The 22,636-nt window shown below is 47.4% G+C and overlaps 1 protein-coding gene across 1 annotated transcript; it reads left to right on the forward strand.

The window, feature by feature from the left end:
- Positions 1-302: 302 nt before the first annotated feature.
- Positions 303-10,947, forward strand: RIBC2 (RIB43A domain with coiled-coils 2; the record flags this gene model as incomplete). Its single annotated transcript, XM_079714724.1, is given in 8 exon segments — positions 303-416; positions 1,129-1,210; positions 4,005-4,198; positions 4,200-4,359; positions 5,604-5,722; positions 6,994-7,221; positions 9,434-9,600; positions 10,747-10,947. Coding segments are annotated over 8 exon segments (1,143 nt in total). The 3' UTR covers positions 10,826-10,947.
- Positions 10,948-22,636: the final 11,689 nt, after the last annotated feature.

Here is a 22,636-nt window from a genome sequence, read left to right on the forward strand (position 1 = left end):
GCCAGAAAAGCGCGGGAAGGGCCTTGCGCCGTCTCGCGAGAGGAAAGCGAGAACACGGGCGAGCCCTGCGCTGTTTCTTAGCAACCGGAGCTGTTTATGTTTCCGAGGACACCGGGTCTCCTCGCCTCTGGCGCGGTGGGAGAAGGCCGGACTGAGAGCCTCTGGAGCAGGCTCGGATCCCACCACCCCAACCTCCTAGGGAGCCAGCCTCGCTTGGCTTGAGCTTGTTTTATGTTTGTTGTCTTTTCTTTTAATCTCGCATGTTTTAAAAACCTCTTAGAATTTCTTGGCGATTCGCAGTAATGGAGGTAGCGCAGCCCAAGGACCTGGAGGAGGACTTCGGCCTGGCCAAAAGGAGATATGCGGAGCTGCGCAGGCAGAAACGGATCTTCAATGCCAGGAACAGGATCATCGGGGTGAGACCCTCTGGCCCGGAAGGGAAAGGGGCCAGGAGGCACAGCTGCAGACGGCTCCAGGCTTTGCCGGGAAGATTTGTTCCACGTATTGACTTTGCTGAGGATGGGAGAGACCTTAACAGGCCAAATAATGCCCCCTGTCCCTTGTCAGACAGGCAAATTGAGTCCTGCAGCGGGGAGAGAGCTTGCCTGGAGTTAATGGCCAGAGACTGGAACGCGATTCTCCTCTCTCTGAGCCGGATTTTCTACAATGCCAGGAATTCCCTCCAGTCCGTTCATTTGACAAATGCCAGTGGAGTTTTTATTTTGTGGCAAGCCTGAGCTGGGCCCAGGAGATGAGGAGCAAGGCAGTACTTGACCTTGCAGAGTTCATAGCCCAGAGTGGAGGAGGCAGGCATTAAAATGGTCACATTATAATGCAGTGGAGTCGTGCTGTGAGGGAGGCGAGCAAAGGCTGCCAGGGAGCACCAACTGGGGCTGGAAGAGGAAATCAGAGAGGACTCCCCAGAGGAGGTGATGCCTAAGCAGTATTCTGAGGATGAGGATCTACTGACTGAGAAGGGGAGAAGGAAGCTCTAGGGAAATTTAAGACAGGCTGAAGAACCAGCTATAAGCAAAAGCATCCGGGTATGACAAGATTTGGCTTACAGTAGGATTGTTATCAACTGAATCAAATTATCTGGCTCTAATTCCCTTTGTTTTCCTTTCCCAGGGAGACACAGAAGCCTGGGATGTTCAGGTTTGTGACCAGAAGATAAAAGAAGCAACTGAAAAAGCTAGACAGGAAACCTTTGGTGAGCATTCCCTGAATGGCCATCTAGTGGTTCAGGGCTGTGTGCCTTTAGACCCCAGTTCACATTTCCTCACATATGTAAAGACTTGCAATTTTCATGCTCTTCCTCCTTTTAAAACTTCACAATTTCTTGTGCTCAATTAACTTAATGCACTGATGCTTCCTCACTTAAAAGAAAAACAGCTATTGAATTCTATGTGAGCTGTAGGAAATATATTGTGAGGATAAATGTATGTTTTTCTCTGTTTTCTTAAAAAACTGGGTATGAAAAACTTTAAACACACACATTTTCTGCCAAAAAGTTCAAGACCTTCTACCGGGGACAGCTGTTTACAGTAGACAACACACACTCCTGAGCTCATACCCCCGAGCTGACTCAGAACCAGATATGGTTCAAATAATAGTGTTCCCACTCTTAGATCAAATACTCAAATAGTATTCGTTTTCCCCCATCATGTCTAGCAATTTCTTTTAAAGCACTGTAAGGATTTTTTAAATAGAAAAAAGCAGGGTACAAAATTGTATATACAGTGGGTTATCAATTAAGTTTAAATACATATATAAATATATATGTTTTAAAATACATAAAAGTATGCTTAGAAAAAGACAGAAAGGAAATATACCAAAATGTCAGCAGTGGTAAAGTTGGAGTGATGGTAGGATGAGTGAAATTGATTTTCTTCTTTATACTGTTTCATATTTTCTAAACCTTTTACCTTTTAAAATTCTAGCTTAAAGTAATTCAAACCTGTGATAAACCATAATGGAAAAGAATATATGTATGTATAACTGAATCACTTTGCTGTACAGCAGAAGCTAACACAACATTGTAAGTCAACTATACTTCAATAAAATTTTTTTAAAGTAATTCAAATGTACAAAAACGACGTGACAGACATATACATACCCGCCACCAGACAAGATATGAACATTTTGCCAAACTGGCTTTAGATACCTTAAGAATGCTTTTTGAAAATTAAATGTTGTACAGACATAGCTAAAGCTCTCCCCCACCTTACCATTTTCCTCTTCTTCCCTTCTCAGAGGTGTGGTCATTCCCATGCATGTTTTTGTACTTGTACTATTTAGGTATGTACATCCATGACAATATAAAATTTGTGTGTGTGTTTTAAAATTTTACATAAATGATGTTATATTGAATGTATCCTTTTGCAACATTTAAAAAATTCAACAATCTATTTTTGGAATTTATAGGTGATCTACATACAGAATATTCATTTTAATTGCTTTATGATATTTTGTCATATGAATTTTAACCACAATTTCTTTTTTCCTCTACTGGTGGCTGATTTAGATTTTTTCCAGTTTTTTAAAATAATTGCAAACAATGTTAATGACTGTCCTGCATTATGTCCCAATGTTCATGTCCCTGGTGTACCTAGAAATGGAATTGATAGGTCATAGTATGTGCATGTTTTCAGTTTTACGGGATGTTGGCAAATTGCTTTCCAAAGTTATAAAAGTGTACCAAGTTACACTCCCACAAGCAGTAAACAAGAAATCTTTGTTTCCCCACATCCTTACTAATACCTGCTATTATTCGCATTTGAAGTGTTTCTCCAATTCATTGGATGCTTCCCATCTTGTAAGGTTGATGATCTTTTCACAAGTTTATTGATCATTCAGGTTTCTTTATACTGATTTGCCTTTTCCTCTCCTTGGCCCCCTTTTTGGTTAGGCTGTTTATTGTTTGTTTTTTTTTAAGTTGATTTGTAGGTGCTTTTTAAATATTCAGAAGACTAATCCTTTAATGGTTGTGTTAACCTTTTGGAAGGTTGGATTACTTTTAGAATCACTAAAAATCATTTTTTAAGTGGATTTGATCTTGGAGAGGCAGCAGTAAGTGGTGGCCTAAAGCAAGATCTTAATTCCCTGCCCTGGAATTGAACCTGGGGAGCTTGGATGAAAACCAGGAATCCTAGTCACCACAGCCCCTGGCTCTTGACCCCAGCGAACAACGCATTTCTCACGGAGGCAAAAACTGTAAAAACAGGTACAAAGTTTATTATTAGAGACACAGCACAAGTGGGAGAGCACACAGAGAAACAGCTTGCTTAGTTAAGACAGAAGCAGGGCAGAGATGCACACCGGGAGAGAAAGGGTGTGGGCGTCCCCCCTAATGAGGAGGAGCCCAGTAAAGAGGTGGTGAAGTCATTCATATAGGGCAGTTCTTCCGGGTCTGTTTACCTTTGGCCAATTACCTGGCTTCTTTTTCCGCATGTGACCTGCCCTAGGACCCTCCCCAGCATGCGTGCGCAAATTTTTTTCCAAGATGGTATTTCAGCCCAGAGGCCTATGGGACGGCCTTAACATCACCTATTATGGAGTGGTGCCCCCTCCTTTTTGACCCCCAAGGAGCCTTTCTGCGCATGTGCAATGTCTCCCTTGCCCCAAGGATGGGAAATATGTGACCTCCTGATCCTTTACCCAAACAAGGGTTAGCCCCTCTCTGTTCCTGCCAGGACTGTTATCTTCAGGCATCCTCTGGAGACAAAGCCTGGCTGTTTACCTTGTTTCTGTTGTTACTTCCATTTCGGAGAGCAAACAGGAGGCTGATTTTAAATGTCTAACCTGGAGCCCATCTATGTCCTAATGCAAACAGGAGACTAGTTGTCAGTGTCTGGCCCAAAGCTCACTTTTTCCTGCTCCATGAAATGTACACAGGAGGCCAGTTGTAAATGCCTAGCTTGGGACCCATCTATCTCCTGCCTCAGATTCAAATTTATGTCTTTCCTCTGAATCTTAAGCTGATGGATATGCTGTATCTCTTCTAGCTGCTGAAATGAGGCAAAATGACAAGATCGCATGCATATCAGAAGACCGGGAAAGGAGAGACAGGAAAAATCTCTGTAAAGCTATCAATGATTTCCAACAGAGCTTTCAGAAGCCAGAAACTCGCCGTGAATTTGACCTCTCCGACCCCCTAGCCCTTAAGAAAGATCTTCCAGCCCGGCAGTCAGATAATGATGCTCGTGGATGCTCGGAATACAATATCAGGAATGCAGAAATTCATGGGAGAGGATTTAAACTTCCATCAGAGGAAGAAATTCCAAGAGGAACAAAACAGGGAATGGTCCTTGCATCAGCAAAGGGAATGGAAGATTGCCCGCGCCAACCAAAAATGCGCAGGTAATGGAACAAAAAAGACAAATGGGTCTCAATACTTTCTTCAACAAATCAATCCCCCCCCTTTTTTTTCTTGTTTCATTTTGTCTTTTAAGTCTCACTAATATGCTACTTTGGCCACGTGGCCAAAGAAAGAGACATGAGAACCCGGGTTCCAGGATTTAAACATCTTCAGCCACGTGCCCGTCATGCAGGAAACACCTTCTGAGCTTGTGCTCTGTCCGGGTCCCAGTGGGATGCTGGAGTTCAGAGTAACTCAGCATCGGTCCCGGCCCTCAGTGTGTGGGCAAGACATAGGTCCAGGCTATATCAGTTCGTGTCCAGTAAGAAACTCTGATCATTCCCTGAACCTGCCCGTCCACCTCCATCAATGGGAGCTCTGTTCTTCTAGTTGCCCAGGCCCAAACCCAAGTCATCTTGACTCCTTCCTTGCCCTCAAATGCCACACGCAGTCCAGCAGCAAGTCATCCCAAATTCCACCCGCCTTCACCATGTCCTCCACTACCACTCTGGACTAAGCAGCCAGCATCTCCCAACTGGATCATTCCAATATATAACCTCTAACTGGTCTCCCTGCTTCTGCCCTTGTCTCTCTAGAGTCTTTTCTCAACCCAGCAGCCAGAATGATCCCGTTAAAAGTTAAGCTGGGGGCTTCCCTGGTGGCGCAGTGGTTGAGAGTCCGCCTGCCGATGCAGGGGACACGGGTTCGTGCCCCAATCCGGGAAGATCCCACATGCCGCGGAGCGGCTGGGCCCGTGAGCCATGGCTGCTGAGCCTGCGCGTCCGGAGCCTGTGCTCCGCAACGGGAGAGGCCACAACAGTGAGAGGCCCGCGTACCGCAAAAAAAGAAAAAAAAAAAAAAAAAAAAGTTAAGCTGGATCCTTTGCTCAAAACCAATAGCTTCTCATTTTACTCCATAAAAACCAAATTTATTTCAAGGACCAACAAGTCTGACCTTACCTCCTGCAATGCTGCCCTCTAAACCCCTCTCCCCTGGTTCCATGGCAGACATTACCAATCCATAGCAGACATTACCAGGCTGCAGTGGTGATTGCTAACACTGCCAGGCACCCATCTAAGAGCTTTACTTGAACTGACTCATGTCAATCTCCCACAGCCTTCCGAGGCACCCCCTTTCTTTGGATGGGGCCGTGATGACCAACAGTTACTCCACAGGGTGCTCTGCACACCTCGGAAGGATCTCCGGGCAGGCACGCAAGGTTTGATTGCGTTTTGCTTCCTTTCAGAGGATCTCTACCTGAAGACAAGGCTGCAGTTTGACGAAACAGCCAAGCACTTACAGAATCTGGAAAGCACCACCAGAAAGGTGGTTTGCGCAGCTGTGAAAGAATTCAACAAGAACCAGGTGTATACCCCAGGCTCTGTCTGGAGGGGAAGACAAACACACAGCCACCTCCCCGGCGTGCCCCAGCCTCCTTGACTCATCAATGATAGCAATTCTTTTTTTTTTTTTTCCTTAGGTACGCAGGCCTCTCACTGTTGTGGCCTCTCCCGTTGCGGAGCACAGGCTCCGGACGTGCAGGCTCAGCGGCCATGGCTCACGGGCCCAGCCGCTCCGCGGCATGTGGGATCCTCCCGTACCGGGGCACGAACCTGCATCCCCTGCATCGGCAGGCGGACTCTCAACCACTGTGCCACCAGGGAAGCCCCGCAATTCTTTTCAATCCCGGCTGCTCTTATTAGTCACTGTGTTCAACCACCCTTTCAGAGGGGCGTGATTAACCCAATTTAACTGATAAAGAAACGGGCTCAGAGTGGGGAACTGACTTTCTTTGGGATGCCTAAGTACTAATCTGATTTGCTTTGGCAGATTCAAATACTGGACTTCCAAATACCGCAAGTCCAGTATTCAAATCCCAGCCTGTCCAGCTGCAAAGCATGGGCTTACGTAACGCAGTTGAGCGGGCCTCCTTGTGAGCGCCTGCTGTGTGTGGGCACCTCAAAAAGTGCCCTGTCCATTCATTACTAAAGAGAACTGGTAACACTGACAAATGTCTCTTAATCCGTCTCTTGACTTTACGGAGAAATAACTGCAGCCCAGAGAGGGGAGGTGACTTGCTCCAGGTCACACAGCCAGGGCCTGTTCCCTCCACCCATCATCCTCATGTGAATAGGGATTCGGCCAGGAATTTATTTATCCCTGGGGCTGAGGTTGCCGGGCAGTGGGAACACCTTTTAGAAATCACCACTGCTGTGAATCACTTGGTTGGCTGTTCTTTCTGGCCCGCCGCCGTCCAAGGCTGACCAGGACCACACGGAGGGGTACACAGCCCTGTCTTGGGGTGGGTGAGGCCAAGCCGAGGGGAGATGGCAGCCTAACAGGGGGAGGCAGCTCCCTGCTTTTGCAAATCACTGCAGACAAAGACGTGCAGCAATTATGCACACGACCAACAGGTAGTGATTCCCTGAGCCCAGTCCCCTCACCCAGCATCTCCCAGGCAGCTGGGGGTCTGAGGGCCGCCCCACATCCATGCCTGACAAGTCTACACCTCCCCCCATCCCCGGTGCCCTTTAGCACATTCTTCCTTCAAGGGCCCCAAGTGAGATTTGCCAGCCTGTGCCTCAGTCCCACCAGGGTCACTCAGAGCATCTCCCTTAATATCTTGCCCTGAGCAGGCCTTGGAGTCAGCAGAAAAGAAAATTCAAGAGAAAAAACAAGACCAAGAGGACAACCTGGCCGAGATCTCCAACCTGCTGCGTGGGGACCTGCTCTCGGAGAACCCCCAGCAGGCAGCCAGCTCCTTCGGGCCCCATCGCGTGGTCCCCGACCGCTGGAAGGGCATGAGCCGGGAGCAGCTGGAGCACATCCACCTGGTTCAGAAACAGCAAGTCCAGGAGAAGCTGGTGCCTGTCCTCCCCAACCCCCACCCCCCGGGCCCTCAGACGGGGCCCTGTGCTCCCTGCCACCTTCCTCAAGCATCTAGTTATAGCCACTGTCACGCTCGGCCCTAGAAGCTGCCCTCAAGGAGTCTGTGTTCTAGTGAGAGGAGGACAAGCGCTAGGGAGAGGAGGAGGCTGGGGAAGGGGCTGAGATTGCTGGGCGTGAGGACGGTCATCAGGGGACCAATGGCTCTGGAACAAAGGGCTGAAGGTGGGGAGGACGATCAGGTGGGGTGAAGAGCAAGGGCAAAGGCCTTGAGGAAGGGCCATCTTGACCTGTTCAGAGAAGGGAGGCATCTGGTGGCTGGAGTGGAGGGAGGGGAGAGGGTGGGATGAGGTCCAAGAGGCAGAGGGTTGAGGGCCTGGCAGGCCACTGGGGAAGACTTTGCCTTTTTTGTGACCGAAATGGGGAGCTCTGGCGGGTTCTGAGCAGAGGAGAGACAGGATCTCACAGTAACAGGATCCCTCCCGCCGCTGTGTTGAGGGTGGACTTAGGGGGATAAGGCGGGAAGGAGAGAGATCACTGGGGAGGCTGATGGTTGAGGTCAGAGATGGTGCTGGCTGAGGCCAGGGCGCTGGCAGCAGTGGTGCTGAGAAGTGGTCGGATTCTGGATGTATTTGGAAGTTAGAGCCAACAGAGTTGGCTGAAGGGTTTGGCATGGCATGTGAGAGACAGAGGAGTTAAGGATTACTCCAGGCATCCTGGCCTGAGTGACGAGAAGGAAGGAGTTGGCACTTACAGAGATGGGAAGATGGTGGGAGGAACAAGTCCAGGAGGGAAGTTCATGGGAGAATGGAAATCACAAGCGCAATTTTGGATATGTTGTGTGCAATGTTCTTTAGATATCTAGGTCTGCTAGGATTCAGCTGAAAATCCCAAATAACACCATCTTAAAGAAAACAGAACTTTATCTTTTGCATGTAGACTAAATCCTTAAGAAAACAGCCCAGGGCTGGTATGGCAGCTCCACGACCATTGACTAAAGTTCTGCCATTCTCAGTACCTGGTTCCCACCTCTTAGTGTAAGATGGCTGCTTGAGCTCCAGTCATCGTGTGCATATTCCAGCTGGCAGGAAGAAGGAAGGGGTAAGAACGCTAAGGACACTTCCTAGAAGTTTCACAAGACATTTCCACTTACATTTCATTGGACAACTCAGTCACTAGGTTGCCCCAAACTATAAAGAAGAAATGTAGTATTTATTCCAGGCAGTGAAGTGCTGGTGATTCTTTTATTAAGAAAGAAGGAAAAACGGCTACTGGTGGACAAGTTATATTTTCTGACACAACTTCCAAGTAAAGCCCAGCAGGCAGCTGGATGTAGAGTCTGGGGCTCAGAATGAGATCTGGGCTGGAGACATAAACAGGAAGTCATCACTGCACTGACAGTATTTAAAGCGGCGAACCTGGAGATCACAAAGGGAGTGAGTGTAGACAGAGGGACCCTCCCCTCCCACCCCCATCGTTTATAAAGAGCAAAGCGGCCTGAGAAGGAGCAGCCAGAGAGGTAGGAGGGATGCAAGCAGTGGTGAATTCACCGGGAGCGTGGGAACCCCTGGGTCAAACGCCACTGCTGGGCTGCCGACTGGATGCAAGACCCAGCACTGGGCAGTCACTTCTTTGGTGGAGGGGTGGCAGCCTGTCTAATGGGCTGGAGAGAGAACAGGCAGGAGGGCAAGGAGACAGTAAGTGCAGACAATACTTTCAAGGCACTCTGCTGTAAAGGGCACAGAGAAATTCACCCCCAGCATCCTGAGCCATTGTCCCGGGGTGGGGCTGTGGCATCAGCACATTCTAGAAGTGACCAGAGGACCCCAGTGTCCAGCCAGGTGGTGCCACTGCCCACTGGTAGCATCCCAGATGCAGAGGACCTGACACCCATGGGCCCTGCTTATGGAGCCCTGGGCTGGGAACCACTGTTGGAACTGAGACTCCGCTGTCCCTTCAGGCTCAGAGGACCAGCCAAGGCCTCCCAAGAGGGGGAATCAGCTGGGCCACCAGCATGATGGCAGGTGGGGGGTGTCTCCTCTGATTTCCGGCATGACGTTGCTCACCTACCTGCCCCCTTCTGGGCCTCAGTTTCTCCATCTGTAAAATGAAAGGCCGGCTCCTAGAGACAATCCCCTGGGTCTCTTCTGCTGGGGACAGGCGGTGGTGAGTCACCTCTCCTCTCTCCAGAGGCTCCAGGAAGAAGAGCGCCAGCGAGACATGGACTGGGACCGGCAGAGGGTCCAGCAGGCTCGCGCCGCCTTGCTGTTTGAGCGACAGCAGCAGTGCCAACTGCGTGACCTGCGCAGAGCCCTGGACTGCAACAACCTCAGCCTGGCCAAGGAGCAGCTTTTGCAGTCAGTGCCAGGCGGGGGCCTGGGCAGCAGCGGGGAGATGGGGGTACGGGTGGGGAGGGCAAGCAGAGGGGGCTGGGATCAGGTTAGGGTCAAGGGGGGTGGGTGGGAAGTGGGGGCATCATCGAGGGAATCAGGCTCGGGGAAAGCGGGGGTAGGCGCTGGCCATGCAGGGCCCATAGAGCAGGCACCGTCCTTTCCTGGACCCCTGGCTCACCCTCCCTGAATCCTTCCCACCCAAGGGCTCGGGACCCTTGGGGTATATTTCACCAGAGGCCCTGTAGCAGCAGTGGTTGGGGCTATAGCATAGCCTCCTGGTAAAGAGAAGGGGAAGAAGGACTCAGAGCGAAGAAGCCAGAAATTAAGTGCGAGGAAACCATTGGTCCCCGCGCAGACCAGGGATTGAGATTCCTTTGTGCCCTCAACCTGTAAACACCCCTCCTTGGACAGTTCTCACCTGGGCACTGGCAGACCCCAGCAGGCTCGGACACGGGTGCTGGTGATGGAGTACACGGAGGGCACTAGGAGTCCCAGGGGAAGGCACCGGGTGGGCTTCCGGGAGGAGGCTGCGTGGCTCAGACGTGGGGGAGGACAGTGCCAGCTGCCCACTGCAGGGAGGGCTCTCTGGGGAGAGGAAGGGGTTCCTGGGCTGCCCAGAACAAGTCTGGAGCCTCTTCTTCATTATCAGACAGGCCCCAGGAGTAGTTCAGAGTTCCAGCTGTCAAATGCAGATCAGTAGGTGAATTTGTCACTAAAAAAAAACCCACCATTATTTATTTACTTATTTATCTATCTATTCATCAAGCTCTGGCTTGAACTCGGAGGGGATCCACCAGTATTTTTTCTAATGTCTGTTTATCGGTGGGTCCATCATTGGGGGCCTAAATAAGGAGAATTAAGAGAGAATCTCACAGAAATCAAATGGGATGAGCAAATGTCTTTACAATCATGGAATTCTAAGATATCCCTACATTTCACATGCACAGGTCCCTAAACTAATCAGCAGTGATGAAATGCCCCCTTCCTCCCCCTTTAGCTCATAGGGCTGGAATGCACTCTGTATCCTGGGGTTAACACACCAATTAAACAGTAGAATGTTTAGGAAGTCAGGCATTTGCTGATTTCTTTTTCTCCTTGTTTTATTATCAGGAAAAAATATATGAAGGAAATCTATACAAATCATCCCACAGAAGATTATTTCGCACAATTTAATACAAGAAGTCGATAATGAAAAAGGCATCTTCTTTCCCTCTGAATCGTTTACCTATAAAGGGCAGTAACCTTGAAGAGTCCCATCTGTTAAAAAAAAAAAAAAGGCGCTCTTTGGTCCAGAAGTACTATTGAACTTAATTTTTCCACCGTACACAAAACTTGATTAAACCCCTTCCTGTATTTCTATGAGAAGCATTAGTGTCCGTTCAACTCAGCTCAGACTATTTCTAGAGCAGCTCTGGTGCTGTAGATACATGGAAGAAAGCCTGCGTATTAGACTCTAGGTTCAGCTGGTGCAATCGCCAATACTCACAGGCATCATTTTAACCGCTTCACGTGGAATTAACTAATTTGGTTCTCACAGCAGCCCGGGGTGGGTAGTTTTATTACCGCATTCTCCAGGTGAAGAGCCTGAGCTATAGACACGTTAAGTGACTTGCCCAAGGTCACGCTGACGGGACGTGGTGGACCTGGGGTTGACCCAGGGTGTCTGGCTCTCAACCACTCCTCTCTCCTGGCTCCCGGTAACACGACCCAAAACACGAGTGGCCAAAAAAGGCACAAGTTTATTTCCTCCTCTCGTCAGAGCCCCAGCTGAGCAGTGCTCCCTCATTGCTCTGCCATCTAGCATCCTGTGGTCCCGGAATGCTGTTCCAGCTCCCACCAACCTATCACATTCAGGCCAGCAGGCAGGAGAAAACTGGAAGGAAGGGGGTGGGTGAACGCAGCACAGCAGCAAGGCCGTGGCTCCGGAAGTGTACATTTCACCTCTGCTCGCTCCCTATTGGTCAGAATTTAGTCATGTGACCATGCCTCGCTGCGGCGGAGCTGGGGAGCCTTGCTGGCTAACCACGTGACAGGCAATAATTCCACAATGGTATAAAAGATGGAAGAACACAGAGTTGGGGACGACTTCAGAGTCTTGAACCGTGCTTTGGAATTCGCCAGTAGGGAGGTGAAGGGAGGCAATTTACACAGGGGGCGGGGGAGAGTATGTCCAGCAGTAACGGGGTCACTAGCTCCCAGGCCCAGATGACTGGGTCCCGACCAGTTACCTCTCCCTTCTCCGTGTAGGCTTCTTGCAGGACCATATGCATATGGCCAGTGACAAGTGGCAGCTCTCGGTGGCACTTCATCATTAGCCAAGGTGGAGCTGGATCCACCAGTGCTAGCTGCTTAGCCCACATCCCTCTTCTTCTAAACACAGCTCCTCTTTCTCCCTCGCTGAAAACCCTTCACTGGCTGATGTTTAACCAGAGGCTGAGGATTGGCAGGGTTTTCCCAGGTGGATCAGTTGGAGCTGAACATCCTTTAGAGAAGCATGTTGAGGGTGTAGAGTTTCCTGGAACTATCATAACAAAGTACCACACGTTGGGGGGCTTAAACAACAGAAATGAACAGTTCCTCACAGCTCTGGAGGCCAGAATCCGAGACCAGGGTGTCGACAGGGCTGGTTCCTTCTGAGGGCCTTGCAGGAGAACCTGTTCCTGGCCTGTCTCCCAGCTTCTGGAGATTTGCTGATGACCTTTGGTGTTGCTTGGCTTGTAGATGCATCACCCACATCTATGCCTTCATCTTCACGTGGCATTTTCATCCCCTGTGTGTCTGCGTCCCAATTTTCCCTGTTCATAAGGACACTAGCCATATTCGATTAAGGTTAAGCTTAATGGCTTTACCTAAACTATATCTACAATGACCTTATTTATAAGATCACATTCTGAGGTACTGGAAATTAGGAATCCAATATACCTTTTGTGGGGGGGGGCGGGAAGGGCACAATTCAACCCTTAATGGGGGGGAATGCAGAGGGGCACCTGCCCGCTTGCTTCCCAGGATAATCCCATTGAGAATGTTGTTGCCCAGGCTGAACAAGCCATGCTTCAGGGAGGGCCCTGGATGAGTGACACCCTGTGTAGATTGTTAATCCTCCTGCAGTTGGGCAGGGAGATAAAGTGAGTGATGGGAGGTGATGTCAGTGCATTCAGTGCACATTGAGTGCTCTTCAAATCCTGGATGCTGTGCCAGGCCCTGGGCTAGGGTCTCTCACAGTCTAGTGGGAGACCCATTTACGGAAGTAGGTCCTTGCACAGGAGTGGGAGGTGGAATCATACACCGGGCTGCTGGACACAGGCTAGGAGGGAGATGGCGCTAGGAGGACCCTGCAGTCGTTAGTAATACCAGTTATATGCCTGGGCTCACAGGCCCAAAGTGGAGAGGCTTGCTTTGACTCTGAATTTCGCATCTTTTTTTAAAAATTAATTTTTATTGGAGTATAGTTGCTTCACAATGTTGTGCTTCTGCTGTCCAGCAAAGTGAATCAGCTACATATACATATATACCCTCTTCTTTGGATTTCCTTCCCATTTAGGTCACCACAGAGCATTGAGTAGAGTTGAATTTCGCATCATAAAAAATATTCCGGGGCTTCCCTGGTGGCGCAGTGGTTGAGAGTCCGCCTGCTGATGCAGGGGACGCAGGTTCGTGCCCCGGTCCGGGAGGATCCCACATGCCGCGGAGCGGCTGGGCCCGTGAGCCATGGCCACTGAGCCTGCGCGTCGCGTACCGCAAAAAAAAAAAAAAAAAAAAAAAATTCCGAAAGGAAGGCTAGGCGCGAAACCCGGGCATTTGCTTGCTTTAAGTGCGCCCTCTGCTGGTGACCAGCAGCACAACACATTCCCCGTGGTTCTCAGGCAGGAAAATGAATGAACCCCAGGGATTAATTCAACTACCGCATCCCAGGCCCAGTGCTGGGTAGGTTGTTGCAACACCCGTGCACCCCTGGATGTTGTGATTGCCGTCCTGCCGAGAGAAGACAAAAGAAGGGAGGTTGAGTAACTTGCCTCCACCTGGATGGCAGAGCCAGGTTCCAGGTGTGGGACCCTCTCCATGGCTCCTCTGAATGGCCCTATTTCGATTTTACAGACACACACACTCCAGAGGGTTTTGTTTTGTTTCTTGGTTTTTCACTTTTCCCCCCAACATTTATTATGAAAAATGTCACACATACAGAAAAATTGAAATCATTATACAATACATTTACACACCTACTACCTAGATTCTACAATTAATATTTTGCTAATGTTTGCGTCATTGTCTATCTCTCCACAAACTGGCTTTTAAAAATTCCAGTTATCGGGGAGGGGGAAGGGTAAACTGAGACGAAGTGAGAGAGTGGCATGGACATATATACACTATAGATAAAATAGATAGCTAGTGGGAAGCAGCTGCATAGCACAGGGAGATCAGCTCGGTGCTTTGTGACCTCCTAGAGGGGTGGGATAGGGAGGGTGGGAGGGAGACACAAGAGGGAGGGGACATGGGGATATATGTATACATACAGCTGATTCACTTTGTTATAAAGAAGAAGCTAACACACCATTGTAAAGCAATTATACTCCAATAAAGATGTTTAAAAAAAAGAATATTTGATCTAATAAAATCACTCTGAACTTAAAAAATATATTAAAAAATTAAAAATATTAAAATTCCAGTTATATGATGCTTACAAAAGGCACATCTAAAACAAAACAGCACAGAAAAGTTAAAATTAGAGGATTCAAAAGTCACTTGACTTTATCCAAATAAGTTGAAAACCTATGTCCACACAAAACCTTGCACATGAATATTTACAGCGGCTTTATTCATACTTGCCAAAACTTGGAAACAACCAAGATATCCTTCAGTAGGGGAATGGATAAACAAACAACAGTACAGCCATACAGTGGGATACTATTCTTTGCTCAAAATAAGTGAACTATCAAGCCATGAAAAGACATGGAGGAACCTTAAATGCATATCACTGAGTGATAGAAGCCAATCTGAGAAGGCTGCAGACTGTATGATTTCAACTTTATGACATTCTGGAAAAGGCAAAACTGTGAAGACAGTAAAAAGATCAATGTATGCCAGGGATTTGGGGTGGGGGGTGGGTGGGTGTGGTAAATAGAGGGAGCACAGAGGATTTTTAGGGCAGCAAAACTATTCTGTATGATGTTACAATGGTGGATACAGGTCATTATACATTTGTCTAAACCCATAGAACGTACGACACAAAGAGCAAACCCTAATTAAACTATGGACTTGAGTTAATAATGATGTATCACTACTGACTCATTAATTTATACAAATGTGCTACACTAAAGCTAGGTGTTAGTAACATGGGAAACTGGGGAGGGGGGAAGTAGGTATATGGGAACTCTCTGAACTTTCCACTCAATTTTTCTGTAAACCTAAAAAATAAAGTCTAATTTATAAAAAATTAGACTCTAAAAAATAAAGTCTAATTTATAAAAAAGAAGAAGCCATGGAATACAGAAATGCTATCACGGAGGTGCTGACACAGAGGGGGAAGGTCTAGTACATGTTGGGAGTTAGGAGCAAAAGAAATATTAAACTAAATGCACAAAGTATACGGTGCAGCCATGTCTAGACACCATGTTGTATCTGGTAATTTTTGTGCCAATAAATTGACATCAGAATTTTAAAAAAATAGAAGAAGCCATAAAATAGCTAGGAAGGGGGAAAAAGTCACTTGCATATTGTTCTTTATCTTTATTCTGAGTTCAAGTTCTAGTGTTCAGAATGATGGAGGGAAAAACTGAAAAATGGAGGAGTAGCCCTATGCTAAATAATTCAAGGATTCTCCTTTGTAGCCTCTGTGTTACTCCTGGCCTTGCCAGTCTGTTCTAGTTGAGTATGTGGAAACTGAATTCATGTGCAGACTAGGGGGTATAATCCTAGAACCGAATTCCTTTGTCTATCCTCTCATCCCTACTTTACAGATGGCCCAACAGAGAAAAAGCACATGCAGTGTTTCATGACTGCATACTGTAGAAGTGAACTGTGCACCTTGATTCCTGTCTAGGGCCCACTGTCCTCCTCCTTTGTCCAAATATGTTTGTGGATGGTGTTGTACAACCAAGAGCCTTTGTATAATCAAGACCCTGAGCATGGCATAGTATCTTAATGGCAAATACGAATATTTAAATCCTGGGTCACTGTTTCACCAATAGAACATCTTTACTGATGAAGTAATATAAACAGAAATTGCACACAACAGTTTGTGTGTTCAATAGTGTGTATCTTTGCACACATCAGAAACTTCATTTTGGCTCTCAATGTTTTTACTAGTATCTTTCCCTGCCTATTTTCTTTTTTTTCTTTCTTTCTTTTTTTATTTTATTTATTTATTTATTTATTTATTTATTTATTTACAACTTTATTGGAGTATAATTGCTTTACAATGGTGTGTTAGTTTCTGCTTTATAACAAAGTGAATCAGTTATACATATACATATGTTCCCCTATCCCTTCCCTCTTGCGTCTCCCTCCCTCCCACCCTCCCTATCCCACCCCTCCAGGTGGTCACAAAGCACCGATCTGATCTCCCTGTGCTATGCGGCTGCTTCCCACTAGCTATCTACCTTACGTTTGGTAGTGTATATATGTCCATGCCTCTCTCTTGTTTTGTCATCCCTGCCTATTTTCTTTGGACTGCCCTCCTTTAGGAAAACCTAGCAAAATTATGTTACTATTACTAGTCACTACTCAAGGGTCAGTGCTTCTGACTTTGCTAAAGGGTAGATTGACTAAAGAAATAATTTGGAAACATTCTTTATTTGTCAGTGCCTCCTTACCTGTTCAGACTTCCTGTGTATAACTTGTCCAGCAGTTTGTACCCTCTAGTAATTGTGATCCAAATGAAGATAAAATTTTAATTGGGTCTTGCCCACACCATTTCATGCAGAACTTGGCCCTTTCATATCATCTGGTCTTCCAAGATTCTCACTCCAGGGTTTTTAATAAGCATCTTCTACGGGAAAAGCATATATCCTCAGCATAAGGGACTGGTACGAAATCATTTGACGCAATTATTTTTAAAACTTTTGGCGAATCTTCTTGCCCCTGCTGAGTGTTTTTCTCTTGCTTTTGTCTGTTTTCCAAATATGCAAATTGCAGCACACATATCCAATTTTACACATTTCACATAGTTAAAGTGTAAAACATTCCTCCATAATCTTTGACAGCCCAGTTAGGCTTACACCACACTCCTTTGGCTTCCAAGTATCCCCCATTATAGGAACGGTTCCTGCTAATCCAACACCTACTATGTGCCAGGCGGGAACTCAGTGAAGTGTGTTACATGGAATATCAGCTCGTCTCAAGAACCGCATGGTCGCTATTTATCCTCGTTTTACACATGAGGGAGCTGAGGAGCAGAGAGAAGTCATCAACTTGCTGGAGGTCAAACAGCTAGTAATGGGGGGAAGCTGGTTTCAAACCCAGATAAGCTGAATCACCATCAAGCTCCCTAGGCTTAGTGTTCCCTACCACCCTTGCTACTGTAATGGGGAAGAAACTTTGTGTTCTATTACAGGTTCATCACTAAAGGGATGTTGCCTATAAGCTTAAATTATACATAGTGGCCCATCTCTGGGAACCCTGCCTCCCAGGTAATGAGCGTTAAGCTAATACCTTTGTTTAGCTCCCAGGAAACCTCTTGACCAGGCCCACCTGTGAATGACTGCAGGGACAAGAAATTAACACATCCTCTCCGGAGGCTGATGGGAACCAGGAAATGCTTGACTTTACCCCCTCCCCTTTTCGTATAAAAGAAGCCTGAATTCTAACTCAGGCAAGATGGGTCTTTGGGACATGAGTCCACTGTCTTCTCAATACGCTGGCTTTTCAAACAAAGTTGCTATTCCCTGTCCCAACAGCTTGTCTCTCAATATATTGACCCATCGAGCTGTGAGCAGTATGAGCTTAGACTTGGTAACACAGCCGGCCAGCCCCATTTCATGGCCACAGAGCTCCATAGCCTCAAAACGCCACCTCCCTCTCTCCAGTTCTACCAGCCTAATAACCTCTGACATCTACATGCTGCATTGTAGACAAGTGTCACTGACATAATGTCATTGGATCCTTGCAACAAACTTGTGAGATAGGCAGTTGTCTATTACTTTGATTCACAGTTAAGGAGACTGAGATTTAGAGAGATAAATGATGTCACAGCATGAGAAGAGAAGAGCAGGGATCCAAACCCGGGTCATGCTGACTCCTGCTTTAGTGCTCAGGCCATCTAGCCACAGAGAGGCCCAGCTCAAGCACACAAACCCCACAGACTGAGGTGGTGCTTTTGTCCTGGGCACCTGGCCTAACGTTTGTCTTTGTTGAAGAGTAAACAGTGCGTCGTGTTGTATTTAGTGCTTTGGTCTACCTCCCACTTCAGAATGGATACTGCAGGCAGGCTGCCTCTGTGACAAGCGCTATGCTAAGTACATTCCTTTTACATATCTCGGTTCCTTGCAACAATCCTCAGAAGTCAGGATTATCCTCCCCATTCTTCAAAGATGAAGTCACTGAGGTGGAGGATTTCTGCTTCCAGAAGAATGATGTATATGGCAGATTAAATATCCTAAAAAGTCTGTCCACTCCAATTCAGCTAGATCCTGAACAAATTACAGCCAACATTTTATATGCATTGCTGAGCTCACAAGAGGGTAAATGAAACCATGAAAAAGTTACACACACACAAGAAGGAACAATGGACTGAGACCAGAACAGTGAACGGTAACAAAAAATAGAAGCTGGGGCTGCCCTGGTGGCAACAGAAACCCAGTGTTTTGGGGACTAATAATCAAGAGGAAGATGAGAGACCCTCGTAAAGGGTGAGCATCAAAATTGAGACCTCAGCATTAATCTGAAAACTTGGAAGGTGGCTACACTCTTAGAGATAGAGAGATTGCTAGAAACCAGTGAGTCTTCACTGTGGCTGAGACAGTGACAGTGATGACGGTGGTGATGATGATGATGGTGTTGATGGTGGTGTTGATGGTGATGATGATGGTGATGCTGGTGATGTTGGTTGGTGATGATGGTGATGCTGGTAATGATGGTGATGCTGGTGATGATGGTTGGTGATGATGGTGATGATGGTGATGATGGTGACAGTGATGATGATGGTGGTCTTTGAGAATTCACACCCATATGCTCACTCTTTTTTTTTTTTTTTTTTTTTTTGCGGTGCACAGGTCTCTCACTGTTGTGGCCTCTCCCGTTGCGGAGCACAGGCTCCGGACGTGCAGGCTCAGCGGCCATGGCTCACGGGCCCAGCCGCTCCGTGGCATGTGGGATCTTCCCGGACCGGGGCACGAACCCGTGTCCCCTGCATCGGCAGGCGGACTCTCAACCACTGAGCCACCAGGGAAGCCCCGTATGCTCACTCTTACATAGCCACAGAGTTTTAATTTTTTCAAACACGTGAGAAAAATCCCCAGCAGAAAAATTAAATTTAAGTATTCTCGGATTACTTTTGCATCCATAGTACCTAACGGAAGCTAACACAAATAATCTCTGGAAGAAAGCAGTCCCAATTTAAACTTCGCATGATTCTCCCAGATTAAATTCAATCAAAGACAAGCTCACACAAACATATAAAACACATAAGGCAACAGTCTGCCATGAGTAAATGTCAGTGGAAACAACCACCCAGATTTGAGTCTCCCTAGAACTTTAGATGATGAAATTATCAGATATAGGTATCTGAAAAGTGCATGGGTCTTCCACTTCCAGACTTGATGGAGTAACTGGACTATCTCTTCTGCTATGAACAGCAGAAAATTGGACAAAATAAATGAAACAACAGTTTTCAGACATTGAACAACAGACAGCGCAGGACCGTGATCCCTGAGGGAAGGGAACAGGGTGAGCTATATAATCGCCCAGGCGGAGCCCAGGACTTCCTCCTGGAGGCATTGCTGTACTTTGGCAGGGGGACGGGAGGCTGAGCAGAGTACACTCACCTCACTGAGCTAAGGAGGAAGCGCTCAGAGTTGGGGAAGCTGGAATTTGTGGAGCAGAGTTACAGTGTTTCCCAGCAGTTCCACTCCTAGGTATATGCCCAAGAGAAGTAAAAACATGCCCATACAAAAACTTGTACATGGGACCTCCCTGGCAGTCCAGTGGTTAAGACTTTGTGCTCCCAATGCAGGGGTTGAGGGTTCAGTCCCTGGTCCGGGAACTAAGATCCTGCATGCTGCATGGTGCAGCCAAAAAAAAAGAAAAATCCACCAAAAAAACCTTGTACATGAATGTTCAGAGCAGCTTTATTCACAATAGCCCAAAACTGAAAACAACCCAAATGTCCATCGACAATGAATGAGTAAACAAAATGTGTATGTGTATACATACAACAGAATATTATTTGGCCATAAAGAGGAATGAAGTCCTGTTAAACGCCACAATGTGGATGAACCTTGAAACCAGTATGCTAAGTGAAAGAAGCCAGACACAAAGGGCCACATTTTATCGTTCCATCTGTATGAAATGTCCAGAATAGACAAATCCATAGAGATTAGTGTAGATTAGTGTTCTGCCAGGAACTAAAGGGTTTTGGAGTGATGAAAATGTTATGAAGCTAAATAGTAGTGAAGGTTCCACAACTCTGAATATATTAAAAACCGCTGAGTTGTACATTTTAAAAGGGTGAATATTATGGTATGTGAATTATATCTCAATGTTTCAAAAGCCCATGAGATACCATTACATAGGCACTAAAATGGCTAAAATTAAAAAAAAAACAAACAACCATACCAAATGATGACCACGATGCAGAGCAACTAGAACTTTAATCCATTACTGGTGGAAAAGAGGCAGTTTTCACAAAATTAACCATAAACATTTAAAGCTAACATTTAATTATACATTTAACCATACAGTTAACATTTAACAAAGTAACCACACATTTACCCTATGACCAACTATTCCAAGAGAAATGAAAACATATGTCCACAAGAAGACTTTTACAGAAGTGTCCATAGCATCTTTATTCATAATAGCCCCAAACTGGAATCAACAAAAATGTCTATCACTAGGTGATCAGATAAACAAATGTGACAACCGTACCACTCACTGATTAAAAGAAACAAATTACTAATATACCCAACAAAATGGATGAATCAGAAACTGTAGTCAGAGACATTGTAGCAGACCCCAAAAAGTACACAAATACAATCGTCTATATGTGAAGTTCTACAGTGCGCAGAAGTATTCTGTGTTTGCCTAGGTCAGGGGATGGGGTTGGCTGCAAAGGGAACGAGACAATTTTTTTTGGAATGATGGAAATGTAAAGAAAAAGCACCAAGACCCCACTTCACCCCAACCCCCAGCAAGACAGCAAAAGGAGGGGCCTTAACACACCTGCTACCAGACAGTGGGAAACGAGCTGGCTGCCGGCTGCCCATGCTGAGGTCCACCAGCAGGTGGCGTTTCTGTCTCGCATGCGCCAGCCCTCCGCAGGGCCCCGACCCCCGGCCGCCTCGTTTCCCCGTGTGCCTCTGGTCTCTCCAGGCAGATAGACGGGGCTGCTCTGGAGGCTGTGGGTTTAACGGGCTGCGACAGCCACTTTACAGCGTCGGTGCACTGAGGCGGTGACTGGTCCCCATGCTTCTCTCCTGGTCACAGGCAGGCACATGGCGGGGCGGGGTGGGGTGGTGGGGAGTATGGAGCTGGCGCCTCGGGTATATTTTCCAGACGAGGCGTCTTCCTGTTCATGTGCAATGTGTCCACATGACGTTAAGACATTGATGAAAGGATTTGGAAGGAGCCTAGTGAGAGCAAGACTGAGCTACGTGGAGGAAACAGTTGCAGGGTGGGGCCTCCCTCTGCGCTTTCCACAACCACGCAGAGGCCCCGGCGTTGCCCCCAGGTTCACGCTGCCCCATCTTGGAAACTAGCCACCCCTCTGCCCAGGGCCGGCCAAACTGGTTTTGCCCATCCTGTGGCTGTTAGGTCTGCCTTCCTTCTTTTCCTTCTTTTTTTAAAAAATATATTTTATTATTTATTTTTGGCTGCGTTGCGGTGCGCGGGGCTTTTCATTGCGGTGGCTTCTCTTGTTGCAGAGCACAGGCTCTAGGTGCGCGGGCTACAGTACATGTGGCACGTGGGCTCAGTAGTTGTGGCTCGCGGGCTCTAGAGTGCAGGCTCAGTAGTTGTGGCACACGGACTTAGTTGCTCCGTGGCATGTGGGATCTTCCCGGACCAGGGCTGGAACCCCTGTGTCCCCTGCACTGGCAGGCGGATTCTTAACCACTGCACCACCAGTGCAGTCCCTGCCTTTCTTCTTTCCTTTTGCCAAGCAAGGGATGAATCCAGTGCCTCCGTGGCCAATTCCCAGTGCTGGTTATGGCCCCAGAAGGTGGACATGGATAGAGATGTGGGAAAATGGAATGCCTATGATTTCATGGCTCTTTTCTTTTTACCAGAAGTTCTAGAAAGCTTTCAAAACACACTCATTTTAACAGCACCCAAAGAGACTTCAACCCCATCGTCCACAATTGTTGGGGACGGAACATTCCAGAGCCCACTGGAGAAAGAAGCAGCTGGGCCCATCTCCTCCACTGCAGGCTGAGCAGTGAACTCATCACCCCGTAAGATTCCCATTGAGGCTCCTGGGCTCAACAGATACGCCTTTGTTGGCTGGATGTCCAGTGGGAATTCAAGGAGGCTGAGCCTAGGCCTGACGGCCATCTGGGCCTCCCTGGGATGAGAGCAGGATTCAGCCAGCCACCACGAAGTCTCTCACTCAAGGTCACTCTGTCCTTGGCTTGCTCACATAGGAAGTGATCCAGAATGGCCTTTTGGCTCCAGACCCACCACTGATGGCCCCAATTTCCTCATCCCCAACTCAAATTCATGCCCAGGGAGTCTGATTAGACCAGGTCATCCTTTCAAATGAGCAGTGAAGAGGTCAAGGCCCCGTCGCTGGTCCCCATCACTGTGGCCAGGGGGATATGGCTCAGAGTTAACCAGAGGCCCAAAGGGCAGT

This window comes from Hyperoodon ampullatus (assembly GCF_949752795.1).
Source record: "Hyperoodon ampullatus genome assembly, chromosome: 11".
Classification (NCBI taxonomy): domain Eukaryota; kingdom Metazoa; phylum Chordata; class Mammalia; order Artiodactyla; family Ziphiidae; genus Hyperoodon; species Hyperoodon ampullatus.